General features: G+C 39.2%; 1 protein-coding gene across 7 annotated transcripts in view; it reads left to right on the forward strand.

Moving 5' to 3' along the window:
- The first annotated feature begins 12147 nt into the window (after window positions 1–12147).
- Window positions 12148–15913, forward strand: part of LOC117417159 (histone-lysine N-methyltransferase MECOM-like) — a 193424-nt gene continuing 189658 nt past the window's right edge. For 4 of the 7 annotated variants that reach the window (XM_034029059.3, XM_034029060.3, XM_034029062.3 and 1 more), the window contains exon 1: window positions 12150–12522. In XM_034029059.3, the coding sequence (XP_033884950.2) occupies window positions 12486–12522 (37 nt within the window). In that variant the 5' untranslated portion in view covers window positions 12150–12485. Of the gene's footprint in view, window positions 12523–15913 lie in introns of all 7 variants that reach the window. The other 3 variants (XM_034029064.3, XM_034029065.3, XM_034029061.3) reach the window with 2 other exon arrangements.

Consider the following 15913-nt stretch of genomic DNA (forward strand, 5'->3'; position numbering starts at 1 on the left):
TAGCCTGTTACTTTTTGATAGTTAAATAATACATTGGCAAAACTTTTTTTTTTTTTTGTGGAAAAGTTGCAGATACTTGGCAGTGCATATATTTTTCAGATGTTTCTTTTTAGTAAAGGAGAAATATGTGTCCTGTATGTAGCTTAAAATAATGGAACATCCCACACAGCCATACATTCATTTAAGTGTTGGAAAGTGGAGGATGTATTTAACACACACCACTGTGAATGTTACTTTGCTTTTAATGTATTCTCTGCAGTTCACAGGCAGCACTTGAAGTTCATTGTTCCTAAAAAAAAGTCAACGATTTTAATTTCATGTTGGCCCATTAAATCCTTATGGATGTGATTATGCCTGATTTTCAAGTCACAATGCTTCGAGGCTGCTGTTATGGGTGAGCACTTGTGATTTAGCTGTGAAACTATAATAGCAGCACTGGTCACATCCCCCTCTGCATACACTGTAGACCTTGGGTGGGAAAGGTTTTGTTTATTTTAAAAAATATATACATTCTTCATCTGCTAAAATGAGATGTTCACAGTTTGAATGTCAAGTCATGTACTTTTTTGTTTTCAATAAAGTTTCTATTAGTACAACGTTTAGCTGCAGGTGGAAATCATCTTCAAGATAAAGTATGATATTTTACACAGGGGTTCGAGAATAAAGAAGAAACAACTTCAATTGAAATACACCAAGTTGCGTAAATGGACTGTCCATCCCTTACCTGACCAGTTCATGCTCTATGCACTTGGATGCCTGTTTCGTATTTTGTAATTATAACAGCTGCATCTCCTTGTTACAAGTCAACACAACCAACCTGAGCAAGACAACAGATCTGACAGAAGTTGACTGAGGGTCTGCGATGGTTGCTCCATCTCTGACTTAACCAAGTGCTACACCACAACAGCCATTATTCTTGCTCTTAATTGTACTGTAATTCTTTATGTATTTTTTGTATACATATATAGTAAATAAATAATCTGTTGATGTTCACTGGAGTCTAGTTAATAAACGCTGCATGTTACCTCGTGAGGTAACAGCTGTCTGCAGGTACTAAAGATTATTATTTTGCTGTCAACAGCCATGGATGAAACATTTATTTGAAAGTCCAAATGTGCCAAGTTTTGCCCATGCTAACAAAGTTGCTGAACCTGAGCTACCTCTGGAGTAAGCGAATGTTCAGGAAGGGTTGAGAATATTTGACAGTTGTGATCTGGCCTCTGTGATGTCATCTTTTTGGTAAATGTTTAGCTACAACAATAGTATGACATCACAATGGGCATTGTGATGTCATACTATTGTTGTAGCTAAACATTCAGGGAACCAGGGAGAGAGGCAGATAGATAAGTTCCTGCTTTTTGTAATTGTAACTACTACATTTGGTGACATTGTAAGGTGGTGTTTGAATTGGCTGAGTTTGTGTGTGATTAGTACCAGGTGAGTGGCTAAATTGATTAGCAGTTGATTTTGCTATTTGATTGGTTTCCACACAGTTTAGTTGGTTCTTTTGCCAAGCAGGGGTAACAACATTTATTCAAGCAGCTTATTTTAGCGCCAGCACGAAGCGCCAGCCAACAGAAGAGCCTCAACAAAAGAGCCGGGAGTCTAGCTGTGGGAGTCGACAGCTTATTTTAGCGCCAGCACGAAGCGCCAGCCGACAGAAGAGCCTCAACAAAAGAGCCGGGAGTCTAGCTGTGGGAGTCCAGCGAGGGAAGGCCTGCGCTGAGACGCTGTTCGACTAGATCCGAACCTACCAGCGCTCTGGAAGAAGCCATCTACTAGTCAGGTCTGTATCCTCCACCCCACTGCTCCTACTGTGCCTTTTGTCTTGCTTGTCCTGCTATGACTGTCTCTCACATCCCTGTTCTGTCCTCCCGTCCTCGTCCTCTGCCCTCCCTCCGCTACTGCTCCTCCAACCCCTCTAACCTCATTTCTCTGCCTCTCCCCCCCTCCCGCACACTCTCTGGTGCACTCTGGAACTGTCACTCTTCTGCTAACAAAGCTGATTTCATCTCTGCCTTTGCCTCCCACCTCTCGCTCGATTTCCTTGCTCTCACTGAAACCTGGCTGTCCCCTGATAACACTGTTACTCCTGCTGCCCTGTCCTCTCTCTACGTCCTGTCCCATACCCCGCGTCTCACCGGACGGGGAGGTGGGACGGGTCTTCTCCTCTCTCCCTCCTTACTCTTTTCTGTCCCCTCTGATCTCACCTCCCTCTCTGTCACTACCTTTGAATTTCATGCAGTCCAACTAACCTCTCCCTGTCAACTCCTGCTCATTGTTTTGTACCGCCCCCCTGGGCCTCTCACTCACTTTCTGGATGAACTCGACTATCTACTCTCCTCCCTCCCCTCCCTGTCTACCCCGACTGTCCTGTTGGGTGACTTCAACATCCATCTCTCCAACCCCAGCCACTCTGCTGGATTCCTCCCTCTCCTTCACTCCTTCGACTTCTGTCTCTCTCCGTCCCCTCCTACCCACAAAGCTGGCCGTCAACTGGACCTCACCTTCTCCAGGGCCTGCTGCCCCTCCAACCTCTCTGTCACCCCCCTGGACCTCTCTGATCACTATTTCATCTCTTTTTCTCTGTCTCTCCCCCCTCTCCCTGCTCCTCCTACCCCCACTGTCACCTCTCGCCGTAACCTCCGCTCTCTCTCCCCCTCTGTCCTTGCCTCCACTGCTCTCTCTCACCTCCCTCCTATCGACTCCTTTTCACAACTCTCCGTAGACTCTGCTACCTCCACCCTCTTCTCCTCACTCACCTCCTCCCTCGACTCCCTCTGTCCCCTCACCTCCCGACCCGCTCGCCCCTCCCCTCCCCATCCCTGGCTCTCCTCTGTGCTCCGCTCGGCAAGAATCACACTGCGATCTGCTGAAAAGAAATGGAAGAGAACCAAACTCCCTGCTGCCCTAGACCTTTACCGCACTCTTCTCTCCTCCTTCTCCTCTACTCTCTCCTCTGCTAAATGTGCTTATTTCCAATCTGTAATCCAAGCCTCCACTAACAACCCACGTAAACTATTCTCTACCTTCTCCTCCCTCCTAAACCCTCCCCCCCCTCCTCCTCCCTCCTCTATCTCCCCTGACGACTTTGCCTCCTTCTTCTCTTCTAAAATCTCAGATATCCGCAAACTCTTTAACACCTCTCCCTCCCCCGCACCCCCTCCTGCTCCAACCCCTACACCCACTACATCCCCTACTAACTCGCCCTCCCTCTCCACCTTCTTGCCCCTCTCAGACTCTGACCTCTCCTCCCTGCTCCAGGGTCACAAACCCACCACGTGTGCCTTGGACCCCCTCCCCACTCACCTCTTTCAAGCTGCTGCTCCTGCTCTACTCCCCTTCATCTCCTCCCTCCTCAACACCTCTCTACTTTCTGGCATCTTCCCCTCTGCCTTCAAAAAAGCCTCTATCACTCCCCTCCTCAAAAAACCTACCCTCGACCCCACCTCCCTCCAGAGCTACCGTCCTGTCTCCCTCCTACCCTTCCTCTCCAAAACCCTCGAGCGGACTGTACACCGCCAGCTCTCTGCTTTCCTGTCCAACCACTCTCTGCTTGACCCTCTCCAATCTGGCTTCCGCTCTGCTCACTCCACTGAAACCGCCCTTCTCTCTGTCACCAACTCACTTAAGTGTGCCCGAGCTGCCTCTCTCTCCTCTGTCCTAATTCTCCTCGACCTCTCTGCTGCCTTTGACACTGTTGATCACTCTATTCTACTATCATCTCTTGCTGACCTGGGGATCTCTGGCACTGCTCTGGCCTGGTTCTCCTCCTACCTCTCCAACCGCACTTACCAGGTAACCTGGCGTGGAGCAACCTCCACACCTCACCCTCTCTTGACTGGAGTCCCCCAAGGGTCAGTCTTGGGTCCTCTCCTGTTCTCTCTCTACACCCGCTCCCTGGGCCCCCTCATCGCATCCTATGGTTTCTCATACCATTTCTATGCTGATGATGCTCAGATTTTCCTCTCCTTCCCCACCTCTGACTCCACCATCTCCTCCCGTATCTCTACCTGTCTGTCTGCTATTTCCTCCTGGATGCACTCGCATCACCTCAAACTCAACCTCTCTAAATCTGACCTCCTTTTCTTTCCCTCCTCCTCCCCCTCCTCTGATCTCTCTATCTCTGTTCCTCTGGAATCTACCACACTCTCTCCCTCTTCCTCAGCTAAAAACCTTGAAGTCACCCTGGACCCCTGCCTCTCTTATTCCCAGCACATCTCCACTCTGGCACGCACTTGCAGATTCTTCCTGAGCAACATCCGAAGAATCCGACCCTTCCTCACCAACTATGCTACCCAGCTCCTGGTCCAGGCCCTGGTACTCTCCCGCCTAGACTACTGCAACTCCCTCCTGGCTGGCCTCCCTGCGTCCGCCACCCGTCCGCTCCAGCTCATCCAGAACTCTGCTGCTCGCCTGGTGTTCTCTCTACCTCGCTTCGCCCACGCTACTCCACTACTCCGCTCGCTCCACTGGCTCCCGATCACCGCTCGCATCCAGTTCAAGACTCTTGTACTAGCCTACAGATGCCTTGATCAGACTGCACCCAGCTACCTCCAGACCCTCATCTCTCCCTACACCCCCACTCGACCTCTCCGCTCCGCCTGCACTAGAAGACTGGCTCTACCTCCGCTACGCTCCCCTGCCTCCCGAGCCCGCTCCTTCTCCACCCTTGCTCCGCAGTGGTGGAACGACCTTCCTACAGATGTCAGGACTGCCCAGTCCCTGACCACATTCCGGCGCCTCCTTAAGACTCACCTCTTCAAACAGCACCTGTAGAACTCCTCTGTTGTATCCTGGGACACTATCACCCTTCATTTAAATATGCTTTATTTTGCTCTTATCTGCCCCCTATTTTACTGCATTTAATCCTGTACCTCAGAATATTGTAATCTCCCAAGTGTTTAATCTGTAGTATTTTGTACTTAATCATATCCTGATGTAACTATCACTACTTAATCATATCCTGATGTAACTTTCACTATTATCTGCTGTATTATTGAATTGTGGTTTGTCACACTTGAGAATTATTGTATTTCTTGTTCTTATTGTATGACTTATATTGTAACACTTGAATGTATTTGTATTTGCTTGCGATTGTAAGTCGCCCTGGATAAGGGCGTCTGCTAAGAAATAAATAATAATAATAATAATTGTGTTTCCTTCCTAGGTGGCAGTCAGCTAAATATTGTCTATAGAAGAAGTTAAATTGAAAGAAGACCAAACGTGTATCTTTAATTCATCAGACTAAGCAGACATCTGCAAAACTATACTATTCTGCCCTGAAACAGTGTTTTGTAAAACGGGTAGTAAGTAGTGTATATCTCACAGCATATAGGTCTTGTAAGTGTGAAACTGACTTCTAAGCAATGCACTCTTATTTTAATAACACTAATGCACATGAGATGGTCATACAGTCTTGATATCTACTTGATATTTACAGTTACAAGTTAAGGCTATTTAATAATACATTAGTCTGTTGCTAAGACTTTGGGAGCTAATTTATACTGTGTCTGATGCGCATGATCCCGTTCAATACAAACACAGTTCAAAGTGTACACTCTTACAAGATTACACTCTTAGTACATTTGTTATAAAATTACATATCAATATTTGGGTATAGAGGTTTGGTAATAAAGTTATGTTAGAATGATTTATGAACATTTCCATTTTATATGATAAATGTCAATTAAAGAACACCAATGGACATAATACAATTTGAAAAATTGCATTCATAATCTTCTTGTCAAGCCATATGGTTTCTGAGTCTTTTATCATAGTCTGCAAGTGAGGTGGTATTCTATGGTAAATATCATACACCAGTCACAACACGTGAATCAAAATAGAGCCTTATATGAACATACTTCCAAAACCCAAATAAGAAAGAAGTGCCTGATTTTGTTTAAATGATTAATGTTAATTTAGAAGCCCTTTATGTTATCCTGTTGCATTCCAATATTAATTATTCACACATTGGCAAAGTTGTCTATCGGATTAAAAATGAATAGTCAAAAACAGGAGTTTTATTAAAAACGATGCTTCAAGAGTTCTGTATTTTTTTTTTATATAATATTTGTTTGCCACCTAACCTAGCTGACCATGCACAGCCTCTTGCGTGAACAATTCCAGCCCACGTCTTGATCTGTAAGGGAAAATAAGGGGAGATGGCTTATATGTATTAAAATATATCATATATACAGTATGTGATAGAATATACAGCATTTTGTATTGTAAATGAAAACAATAATTTATTTCTTAGCAGATGCCCTTATCCAGGGCGACTTGCAATTGTTACAAGATATCACATTATTTTTTTTACATACAATTACATTATTTTTTACACATTATTTTTTACATACAATTACCCATTTATACAGTTGGGTTTTTACTGGAGCAATCTAGGTAAAGTACTTTGCTCAAGGGCACAGCAGCAGTGCCCCCCACCTGGGATTGAACCCATGACCCTCTGGTCAAGAGTCCAGAGCCCTAACCACTACTCCACACTTTATATGGTCTTTCGGGAAAATAATTCTTATAATAATATCATTAAATACTTCATAATTTATACTGCAGAAACAACTGAAGTCGAAATAATAATATCAATTGCAGATATTCTCCACTGGGGGTCGCTCGCTACCCATACAAAAGAAACAAAAGCCATCTGTGTTTTTTCTTCACATAGCGTTACATTTTACTGAACTTCTACTGAAGCGGTGCAACACTAACACATTCTGCAGATTTTCCTTTTTTTTACTTTGAATATATATATATATATATATATATATATATATATAGTGCCGTGAAAAAGTATTTGCCCCGTCTGATTTTCTGCATTTTTGCACATTTCTCACATTGTATTTGGTCAGATTTTTTTGTGGGTTGTAGTAGTATATAGAGGGAGTCTGTGAGGAAAAATGACACCAAAGTTTGGTGCTTTTTTCATTTGTTTGGTGTGCAAGGTAATTAAGCATGCAATCTTCAGGTGTGAAAAAGTTATTGCGCCCCCCGCCCCCCCCCCCCCCCCCCTAGTTAACTCAACCCAATTAAAGGGATAATTAGGGTCAGCTGTTTGAGTCCTTTCGTTAACAACCAGGCCAGCCCTGCCCAATATAAATCTGACTAACTGGTCCTTACCATCAGAGTGAAGTTGTCAGCACACAGGTTCTAGAGACACATCATACCACGAACAAAAGAAATTCCTGAAGACCTCCGGAAAAAAGTTGTTGATGTGTAAGTCTGAAAAGGGTTACAGAGTCATTTCTAAGGCTCTGGGGCTCCACCGAACCACAGTCAGAGCCATATTGTCCAAATGTAGAAAGTTTGGGACAGTAGTGAATCTTCCCAGGAGTGGCTGTCCTGCCAAAATCTCTCCAAGAGCAAGGCGTAAAATCATCCAGAAGTCACAAAGAACCCTAGAACAACATCCAGGGATCTGCAGGCCTCTTTCGCCTCGGCTGAGGTTAGTGTTCATGATTCCACCATCAGAAAGACACTGGGCAAAAATGGGATTCATGGCAGAGTAGCAAGGTGGAAACCATTGCTCACTAAGAAGAACATGAATGCTCATCTCAAGTTTGCCAAAAATCACCTGGATGATCCGCAAAAGTTCTGGAACAATGTTCTATGGACAGAGTCAAAAGTGGAACTTTTTGGCCGACATTGGCCCCGTTATGTCTGGCGAAAACCAAACACTGCATTCCACAGTAAGAACCTCATACCAACGGTCAAGCATGGTGGTGGTAGTGTCATGGTTTGGGGATGCTTTGCAGCATCAGGACCTGGACGCCTTGCCATCACTGAAGGAACGAATGAATTCTGCTCCGTATCAGAGAATTCTACAGGAGAATGTCAGGCCATCTGTCCGTGAGCTGAAGCTGAAGCGCAGCTTGGTCATGCAGCAAGATAATGATCTGAAACACACAAACAAGTCTACATCAGAATGGTTGAAGAACAAGAAATTTAAAGTTTTGGAATGGCCTAGTCAAAGTTCAGACCTAAACCCCATTGAGATGTTGTGGCAGGACCTGAAACGAGCAGTTCATGCTCGAAAACCCACAAATGTCACTGAGTTGAAGCAGTTCTACATGGAGGAGTGGGCCAAAATTCCTCCACAGCGCTGTGAGAGACTAATCAATAACTACAGGAAGTGTTTGGTTGCAGTTATTGCTGCTAAAGGTGGCGTAACCAGTTATTGAGTCTAAGGAGGCGATTACTTTTTCACACGGGGGCATTGGGTGTTGCATAACTTTCTTTAATAAATAAATGAAATATGTATCAAATTTTTATGTCATTTGTTCACTCAGGTTCCCTTTTACCTAATATTAGGTTTTGGTTGAAGATCTGATAACATGAAGCAAATACTTTTTCACGGCACTGTGTGTGTGTGTATATATATATATATATATATATATATATATATATATATATATATATATATATATATATGCAAAAAAGTTGTAAAATGTATGTTCTTTTAAGCCAATTAACTGACAGATTGGAACTGGTCAACAGTGTGTATAGGCCTAATATAATATATCACACAAAGAGTTTAGAAGACAATGGGTACAACCTTTTAAACCATATAATTACACCATGCTCGATTTTACATTTAAGAATAAATCAGTCTTTATTTAAATATTCCGGTAAGAATTTGAATACATGGCTGCTTCCGCGTTTTTTTTTCTTTTTTTTCTATATATGCGTCTTTTTCTGGAGCAAAACGTGATTTTCGCGTTAAATAAAGTGCAATAGGCTATATTAAATTAAATAACCCAAGAACACGTCTGGTTCTATTGAAGACTATCACGTAGTTAAAAAAAAATAATACAAACAAACATTTATATGAGACAGAAATCTGGATTAAAATAAGAATACCAAAAAAAAAAAAGCTTTGAAAACGATCAATCTAAAATGTTTCTGTTTGTTTGTTTGTTTTTATTTATGATTATTCAAAATAAAGGTTTATGGCTTTTGAGGCAATCTTATTTCTCTCTGTCTCATCCACATTTTCTTTTATTTATTTATTTTGTACGTTGTAAAGTAGCCTTATAGAGCATTGATAAATATCCCTGTTGATCATTTGATTGATTACCTCTCTCAAAGGTCACACGGGCTTGCGGTAATTTCCTTTCGCCAAAGGCTCCCTTTTCACTTTTACTCCGGAGGAGCGACAGCTCCAAGTATACAAGATGTGTTTTTATTTTAACCCCTAAATAACCTCAAAATAACAGAAATCACGCAACACAGCTTAGCTGTCATTAATAAACGACCGTATTTTATCTCGTACATCGTTTGCTGCAATATACAAAATAAACGTTATTAGACTAAAATGAAATTCTCGAGTCCAAATTTCATGTTTTCCTTTCGGACATGATTTAAATGTGAACTGTAAGAAATCTATTAATTTAGCTTTACTAGCCTGGGTCTTGAACCCAATTAATTTCTAATAATTACAGCCCAAGGGGCTAGATAGATCTTTCTGCTTTCCCCAGCCCTGCCATTTCATGCTACTCGAGGTCAGCATATCATAATAAAGTAGGCCTATGCATTTTGAAAGTACTAGTGACCAGAACAGTGAGTTATTGCAATGAATGAAAACGGTTTCCATTTAGGCTAATTGAGCTCATAGCTGTAAGACTGAATCAACAAAACTGTTCAATATGATTTCTGCCTCCTTTTGTCATGCACCCGGGTTTCATTTTGAACTGCACGGTTTACAAGTCAAGCATTTGGATATATGTTATAACTGCTGTACAATGGTTAAATTAATCTTGCTGGAGTATGTTTGCTGGCTCTGAATAGCATGATGTAAAGTTCACTGCACAAAGACAATAGCAGCATAGAAACCAGCAATAGGAGTTTAGATTTGTTCAGATACCCATGCACTTGTTATAGGACAATATGTGGAAGCGAACATTTCCTGTTAAATAATGTCTACATATTTGTTCTTTAAAATAGCAATATACCCTAACACCTAATAGTTTACGCGTATTGTAATGTTTAAAGATCAACTGCCAATGAATGTATGGATAAACTGTATGTTTTTATTTGTAAAATATTTAAACAACTGATTAGGTATTTTAAACGTGACATTATTATCTATCTATCTATCTATCTATCTATCTATCTATCTATCTATCTATCTATCTATATATATATATATATATATATATATATATATATATATATATATAATTTAACCTATTTGTATTCTATGTATTCTGTATATTAACAGCAACGTTGCGAGCAAATTGTGGGAAAAAAATCGTCCAGGAAATGGTTCTGATCATTCTCAGTCCATTTCAGAAATTGTGCGTGAGACCTCAGCAGTTCTTTAACGAGTTGACCTGTTCTGAATTACCATTTGCTTCACTAGAGATGATTTATTTCTTCATTTTTTTCTGCAGAAAAATCACGCGAAATTATAATGTAATTCTTAAATCCGTTGGACATTTTAAATGACACAAAGTTACATAAATGAAAAAAAAAACTCATACATTTTTTCCTAAATAGATCATTGAAAACGAAGCTTCTAAATACACTGATGTTCTCTCAGAAAATATTGTTTACTATTACTTAGAATCACAAGCAAGTTATTTACATATGGGCCTAGATACTGTACGTTTTTATTTTTTGTACAGAAAAGCCTCCTTATAAAAACCGCACAGTTCTAGAATCGCGTGCGCGTTTCGAGAATGTCAAATTCTTAAACAGCAGACCTATTCTACAGTTAAAAAGTTGTTTCCATAAACTGTTCACAATACTTAAAATACACATACATGCAGCCTACATTAAAATATACTAATTAACAAATAAACACATGCTTAATCGTTTAATGATACTTGCTTATTTTTTTAATATCTAAACCCAACATCTGCCTTTCATTCTAGAATTATCTGTATGCATTATGGTGTTAAAGGTAAACCAAGACAATAGGCGATACGTATGTCATTTCACAGGAAAAGCGCCTCAGTCTCCCGTCACATGGCTGTATGTCCGTGTGCTACCCTGACCAGACTTTCAGTTAACCTCGTCTGGTCCTTCGGGGACCAAAAGCTATACCACAAATACACTGATCTGACCAAATTAGACACATATGTAAACACCCTTTGAGAAAAAAAAAATCTAGATATCTATCTTTTAATAATACAATACATCAGAATTTCACAAGCGTCAATCGTATTATTATGTATTTATTTGACAGAGTTTAGTTTTAAGGTAGCTCAAATAACTTCAAAACTGTGTGTAACAATGTATAGGCTTTTAATATATATTTCCCATTTCATCGTATTATAAGCATATGTTTATGCTTTCTCGGGATTTCTTTCAGAAAATACCAATAATAATAATCCACTGAACATTTAAAGACCGGATCCACTTTATTTGAAATATTAATAGCTCATGGGTTTGATGGGATACGCTATTAATTAATAGGCTAACTTGTTAGGATTTTAGCATTTCAACTGTGATACGCGACCCTTCAGGTAAATACTGTAATCAGACTCGTGCAAGCCTGTTCCACACTTAAGGTTTATTTTGGAACATCTGGCCAAATGTTACTTGTATTTGGACAGTAACAAAATTGGCATAGGACACATTTAAGGGGAGTCCCATCAAATTTACAAATCAGGACTTTTTTTTTTTCTCTCTAGTACTGTAATTTCCGATTAAGAGCAAAATAGCTTTAACGAATACATCATGACATGTGACAGTGATACATTTGTTTTTGAAAAAGCTTACTAGCAGGACATTTTTTTTTTTACACAAACGCAACATTTTCGGGCAAGATTTGGGTTTACAGGCTTCACTTAAGTAAAGGATTTTAAATTTCCCCCCCAAAAAATCGGTAAGCATCACATTACTTCAAACTATCAATGAACTAAAGAATCGTGACCATCTGCAAACTGCACTTTAATAAGGATTTGTGATCTAGGATGTTTTTCCACCGCCCCTTTTTTTTGGTGCGGGGGAGGGTGGTAAATAATTTAACCAGTGCTTTGAAAATAAAAACTTCATGGTAATGTATAAAAAACTCAAAAAAATAACAAAGTTCGTTTAATGAAAATGTGTAACATTTATAATGCACCTTAACATTGATTAATGTGATATAATTTATCCACATAGGTATGTATCATAGCTGCTTGAGAATAGTTTATTATTATTAATGTCTCTGATTCTCCGTAGATCTAGGTTTAGAGCACGCTTTTATTTCTGGCTCGCTGATCTTTCAAGATCTGAAGCAAAAAGAGATCTCTCCTCGATTGCCATGTGACAAGATCAGTAATATCAAGTGATAAATCGCTCCGAACTTTTTTGGCGGCGCTGGCAGTTTGGCAGCGCGCATGTGCGAAGGTGTCCAAACTGACAATGCTGGAGAGATAGCGAGTCTGGATTGAGAAACAGAGAGAAAGAGACAGAGAAAAAAGAAAAAGGAGGAAAATATCCAAGAAAAAAATCAAACAAACCCACGCCGAAAGACTGTCATCATGAGGTCCAAAGGCAGGGCAAGAAAACTGACCACAAGTAGGTGCAATATCCCTTTCTATGCCTTTTGCAAACTGCCATCTTGTACATGTGTATCTGTTATGCGTTATCAATGTTTTCACATCTAAATATAGTAACAACCTGTATTCTTTACATTACTGTCACTAGAACTGACCTTTCCTCGCTCCACGCAGAGTAACCTTGCAAAAATAAAAGGAAATCTTCTATGAAATGTCATTGGGCTCGCTGGTTTTGTGGAAAGGAGTCCTGTAATACCACAAGCTTGTATTAGCAAAAGGAGTTTGAAAAAAGTTGGAAAAAAGGATGAAGGAACTTTAACACAGAACGAGCTGTGAACAGTTTTGCTTTGCATGTAGTGGGCGCTGTCGCTTTACTTCAAGGTCCAGCCCGTGGACTTCGCTGTTAAATATACGCTCAGTTCTGGTCACTCTAAATTTGCAGCAGAAACGTTGAAAAGGCAGGTGGGCTTAGAGAAAGCAAAGATCCCGAAAAGGAATGACGAGTTTACATTTTAACATGTACTTTACCAATGTAAGTGAAAAAGGAACACATCTGGGTGATTTCTGTTGAAATGTTGCTCGAACTGTTAGTATAGAAAAACGGTTCTTACGTTGTTTATTATATGCTATAGAAAATAATCGTCTTTACTCATAAAAGCATGTTTCAGCGACTGTACTTTTCATGCAACATTGTCCTTCTGTGGGTATTTTTAAAGTGGTTTAAATAACATATTTGCATCGGTGTATTTTTCTGCAGAATGATTTGTAGTAATTGTTTTATTATGCAACAAGTGGTAATTTAAAGCTACAATTCCGTGTTAGAAATCTTTGTAATACATCTTTGTAAATTGAGTGTTTTTCTCTGATTAAGCTGCAGGAAAGCAGCGTCTGTAAATGTTCTGAACTAGGCTAGTGGAATGTCAGGCTGGAGTAGGATTGTTTACTTGGATGTAAACCGTAGGACCTACTCGTGTTAAAGTACTACTGACCCTGTCTTTAATAATAATGAATTAGCAACATAAGGGATAAGGAATGCCTGTAGCGCTAACAGTAAAAACTACAAAGAGATGATGATGATGATGATGATGATGATGATTATGATAATAATAATAATAATAATAATAATAATAATAATAATAATAATAATAATAATAATAATAATAATACAAATAATAATCGAGAATGTTTAAAGTTAGTTCAGAAATCTGTCAGCATTTCTCCCCCTCTCACCCCAATGTGTTGAAGTTTATGTAAATGCTGTGATTTCAGGTAGTTCTCCAGCAGTTTGCAGTTTGCTGTTTAATCCAATGTGTTTTTTTTAGTGGTTTCGGGTGATATTGGTAAATACAGGATCATTTTGACTCCATTACACCATTTTATTTCTTTCTTTATTTTTGTATGCAGTCAGAGACGTCGTCTCCTATCAACCCCAATAATATGACTGATTCTATGGCGAGCATTTTTCAAATATCATGTATTTAATGCATCCTTAATGCATCACAATATAAACACTTTTTTTTTTTTTACAAACCTAAACAACTATATTTGATTTCACTCTTGTGCCTTTTAGACCTAAAACTAAAACTGAATGGATAATAAATAAATAAATAAATAAATAAATAAATAAATAAATAAATCAAGTATAATAATCTTTATTTTTTATATAGCGCCTTTCATAGTGGACCACCATCACAAAACGCTTTACGAGACTAAATAATACATGTGTTACGCTTGTACTGGTAATGTTTCACAGTACTTCAGTTCAGATGTAGCAATAAAGGAAACCATTCCAAAACTTATGATTTTCGTATTTTGAAATATAATTTCCTTTTCCCTCAAATACTAGGTCACACACACGGCACATAACAAAGGGACCAAAGACACTAAACCTATTTACTTTGAACTTGACCAGCACTGTTTATATTATTATTTGATTTTGTGGAAAACTTTTATATTGTACACTGTATATTCTTATGTTACATTTATACCCAACAATTGTATATTCTAATGGTTTGAAAGTGTCGGGTGTGCCTTTTTACACGGGTAAACAGAAATAACTTAGCAATGTAAGAAAGCTATGCGTGCATAGCCCCCATCTACAACTGAAACAAAAATGCAACATTTCAAAACGTAGGTAAAATATTATTATTATTATTATTATTATTATTATTATTATTATTATTATTATTATTATTATTATTGTCAATACTATGTATCATGTATGTTTAAAATACAAATAAAAGCAGCTATATTTATGATAGGGTAACTTACCTATTTAAAGGTTGGTAAACAGCAAACTGTAAGCCAATGTTACTACCTGCTGATGATGTATGTATGTGCATGATGTTATATTTATTATTGAGTACTTTTTAGTAGTTTTGCATAACAAATAGGGAAATGCACATTTTAAAATGTAGTTTGTAAAACACTAAAGTTTTATTTAATTATTGTGGACATTTGTTGTGTATACGTTTTTATGCTCTTAAAAGAACACTAAAAAGTAAGTGTGTGTGTGTGTGTGTGTGTGTGTGTGTGTGTGTGTGGAGGGAGAAGGGGGGAGTTAAAATCCTCAGGTATTGATTCACAGCCGCCTGATCAATGTTTAAAGACGAAAACCGAGATTATAATAATTTAACAGTAAATCATTTGCAATGGTCACTTTATGCTCATTTTACTATCAACGACTATCAGCATTGACCGCGTTTTTTTTTTTCACTGACACAATTAGATATTATTTAGAAAATATATTCTCCCGAGGTAAAACTGTACAAGAGTTTGTGCACCACAACCGCTCGTTCTTGCTGCTGTGTTTGCTTTGTCAACACTTTGCAGTATGTGCAGAACGTTATATGCAGCCCGAAACAATTAACTTGCAAATAAAACAAAGTTAATTAACTGTTTGCGAATTTATGTATGTTCAGACAGGTACTTACACTACCTTCCTTACACACATTTTCCTGTTATAAGTGAGATTGAATACTTTGCACGATTTAGTTATGCATTACAACGTACACATCTCACAGAATACTCTGCAGTTATGCGTCCAACATATTTAATAGCATGCACTTTTTTGTAAAACGTACTTTACTGTAACAATGTATGTCTCTAAATATGTCCAGAAAGAAATGTATTCAGATTATTATTACATTAATAGTTCAACACTGTTTTTGCACCAGGGCGTGTAGCAAGAACATATAGAACTATTTGGGGGTTAGAGCGATATTGAAAATGTTAATCAAGATTTTGACATTTTCTTTTTTTTTTGGGGGGGGGGGGGGGGGGGGGGGGGGGAGGGGCCAAAACGACAAATGGTTTACAAATGAAACCATACCTTCAATGTTATTATGTTTCAAATTGTTGGAAAGCGTTTTCCCTGCACAACTTTATTTTGTGAAATAAAAAAAAAAGTC

This window comes from Acipenser ruthenus, chromosome 12 (genome assembly GCF_902713425.1).
Source record: "Acipenser ruthenus chromosome 12, fAciRut3.2 maternal haplotype, whole genome shotgun sequence".
NCBI lineage: Eukaryota > Metazoa > Chordata > Actinopteri > Acipenseriformes > Acipenseridae > Acipenser > Acipenser ruthenus.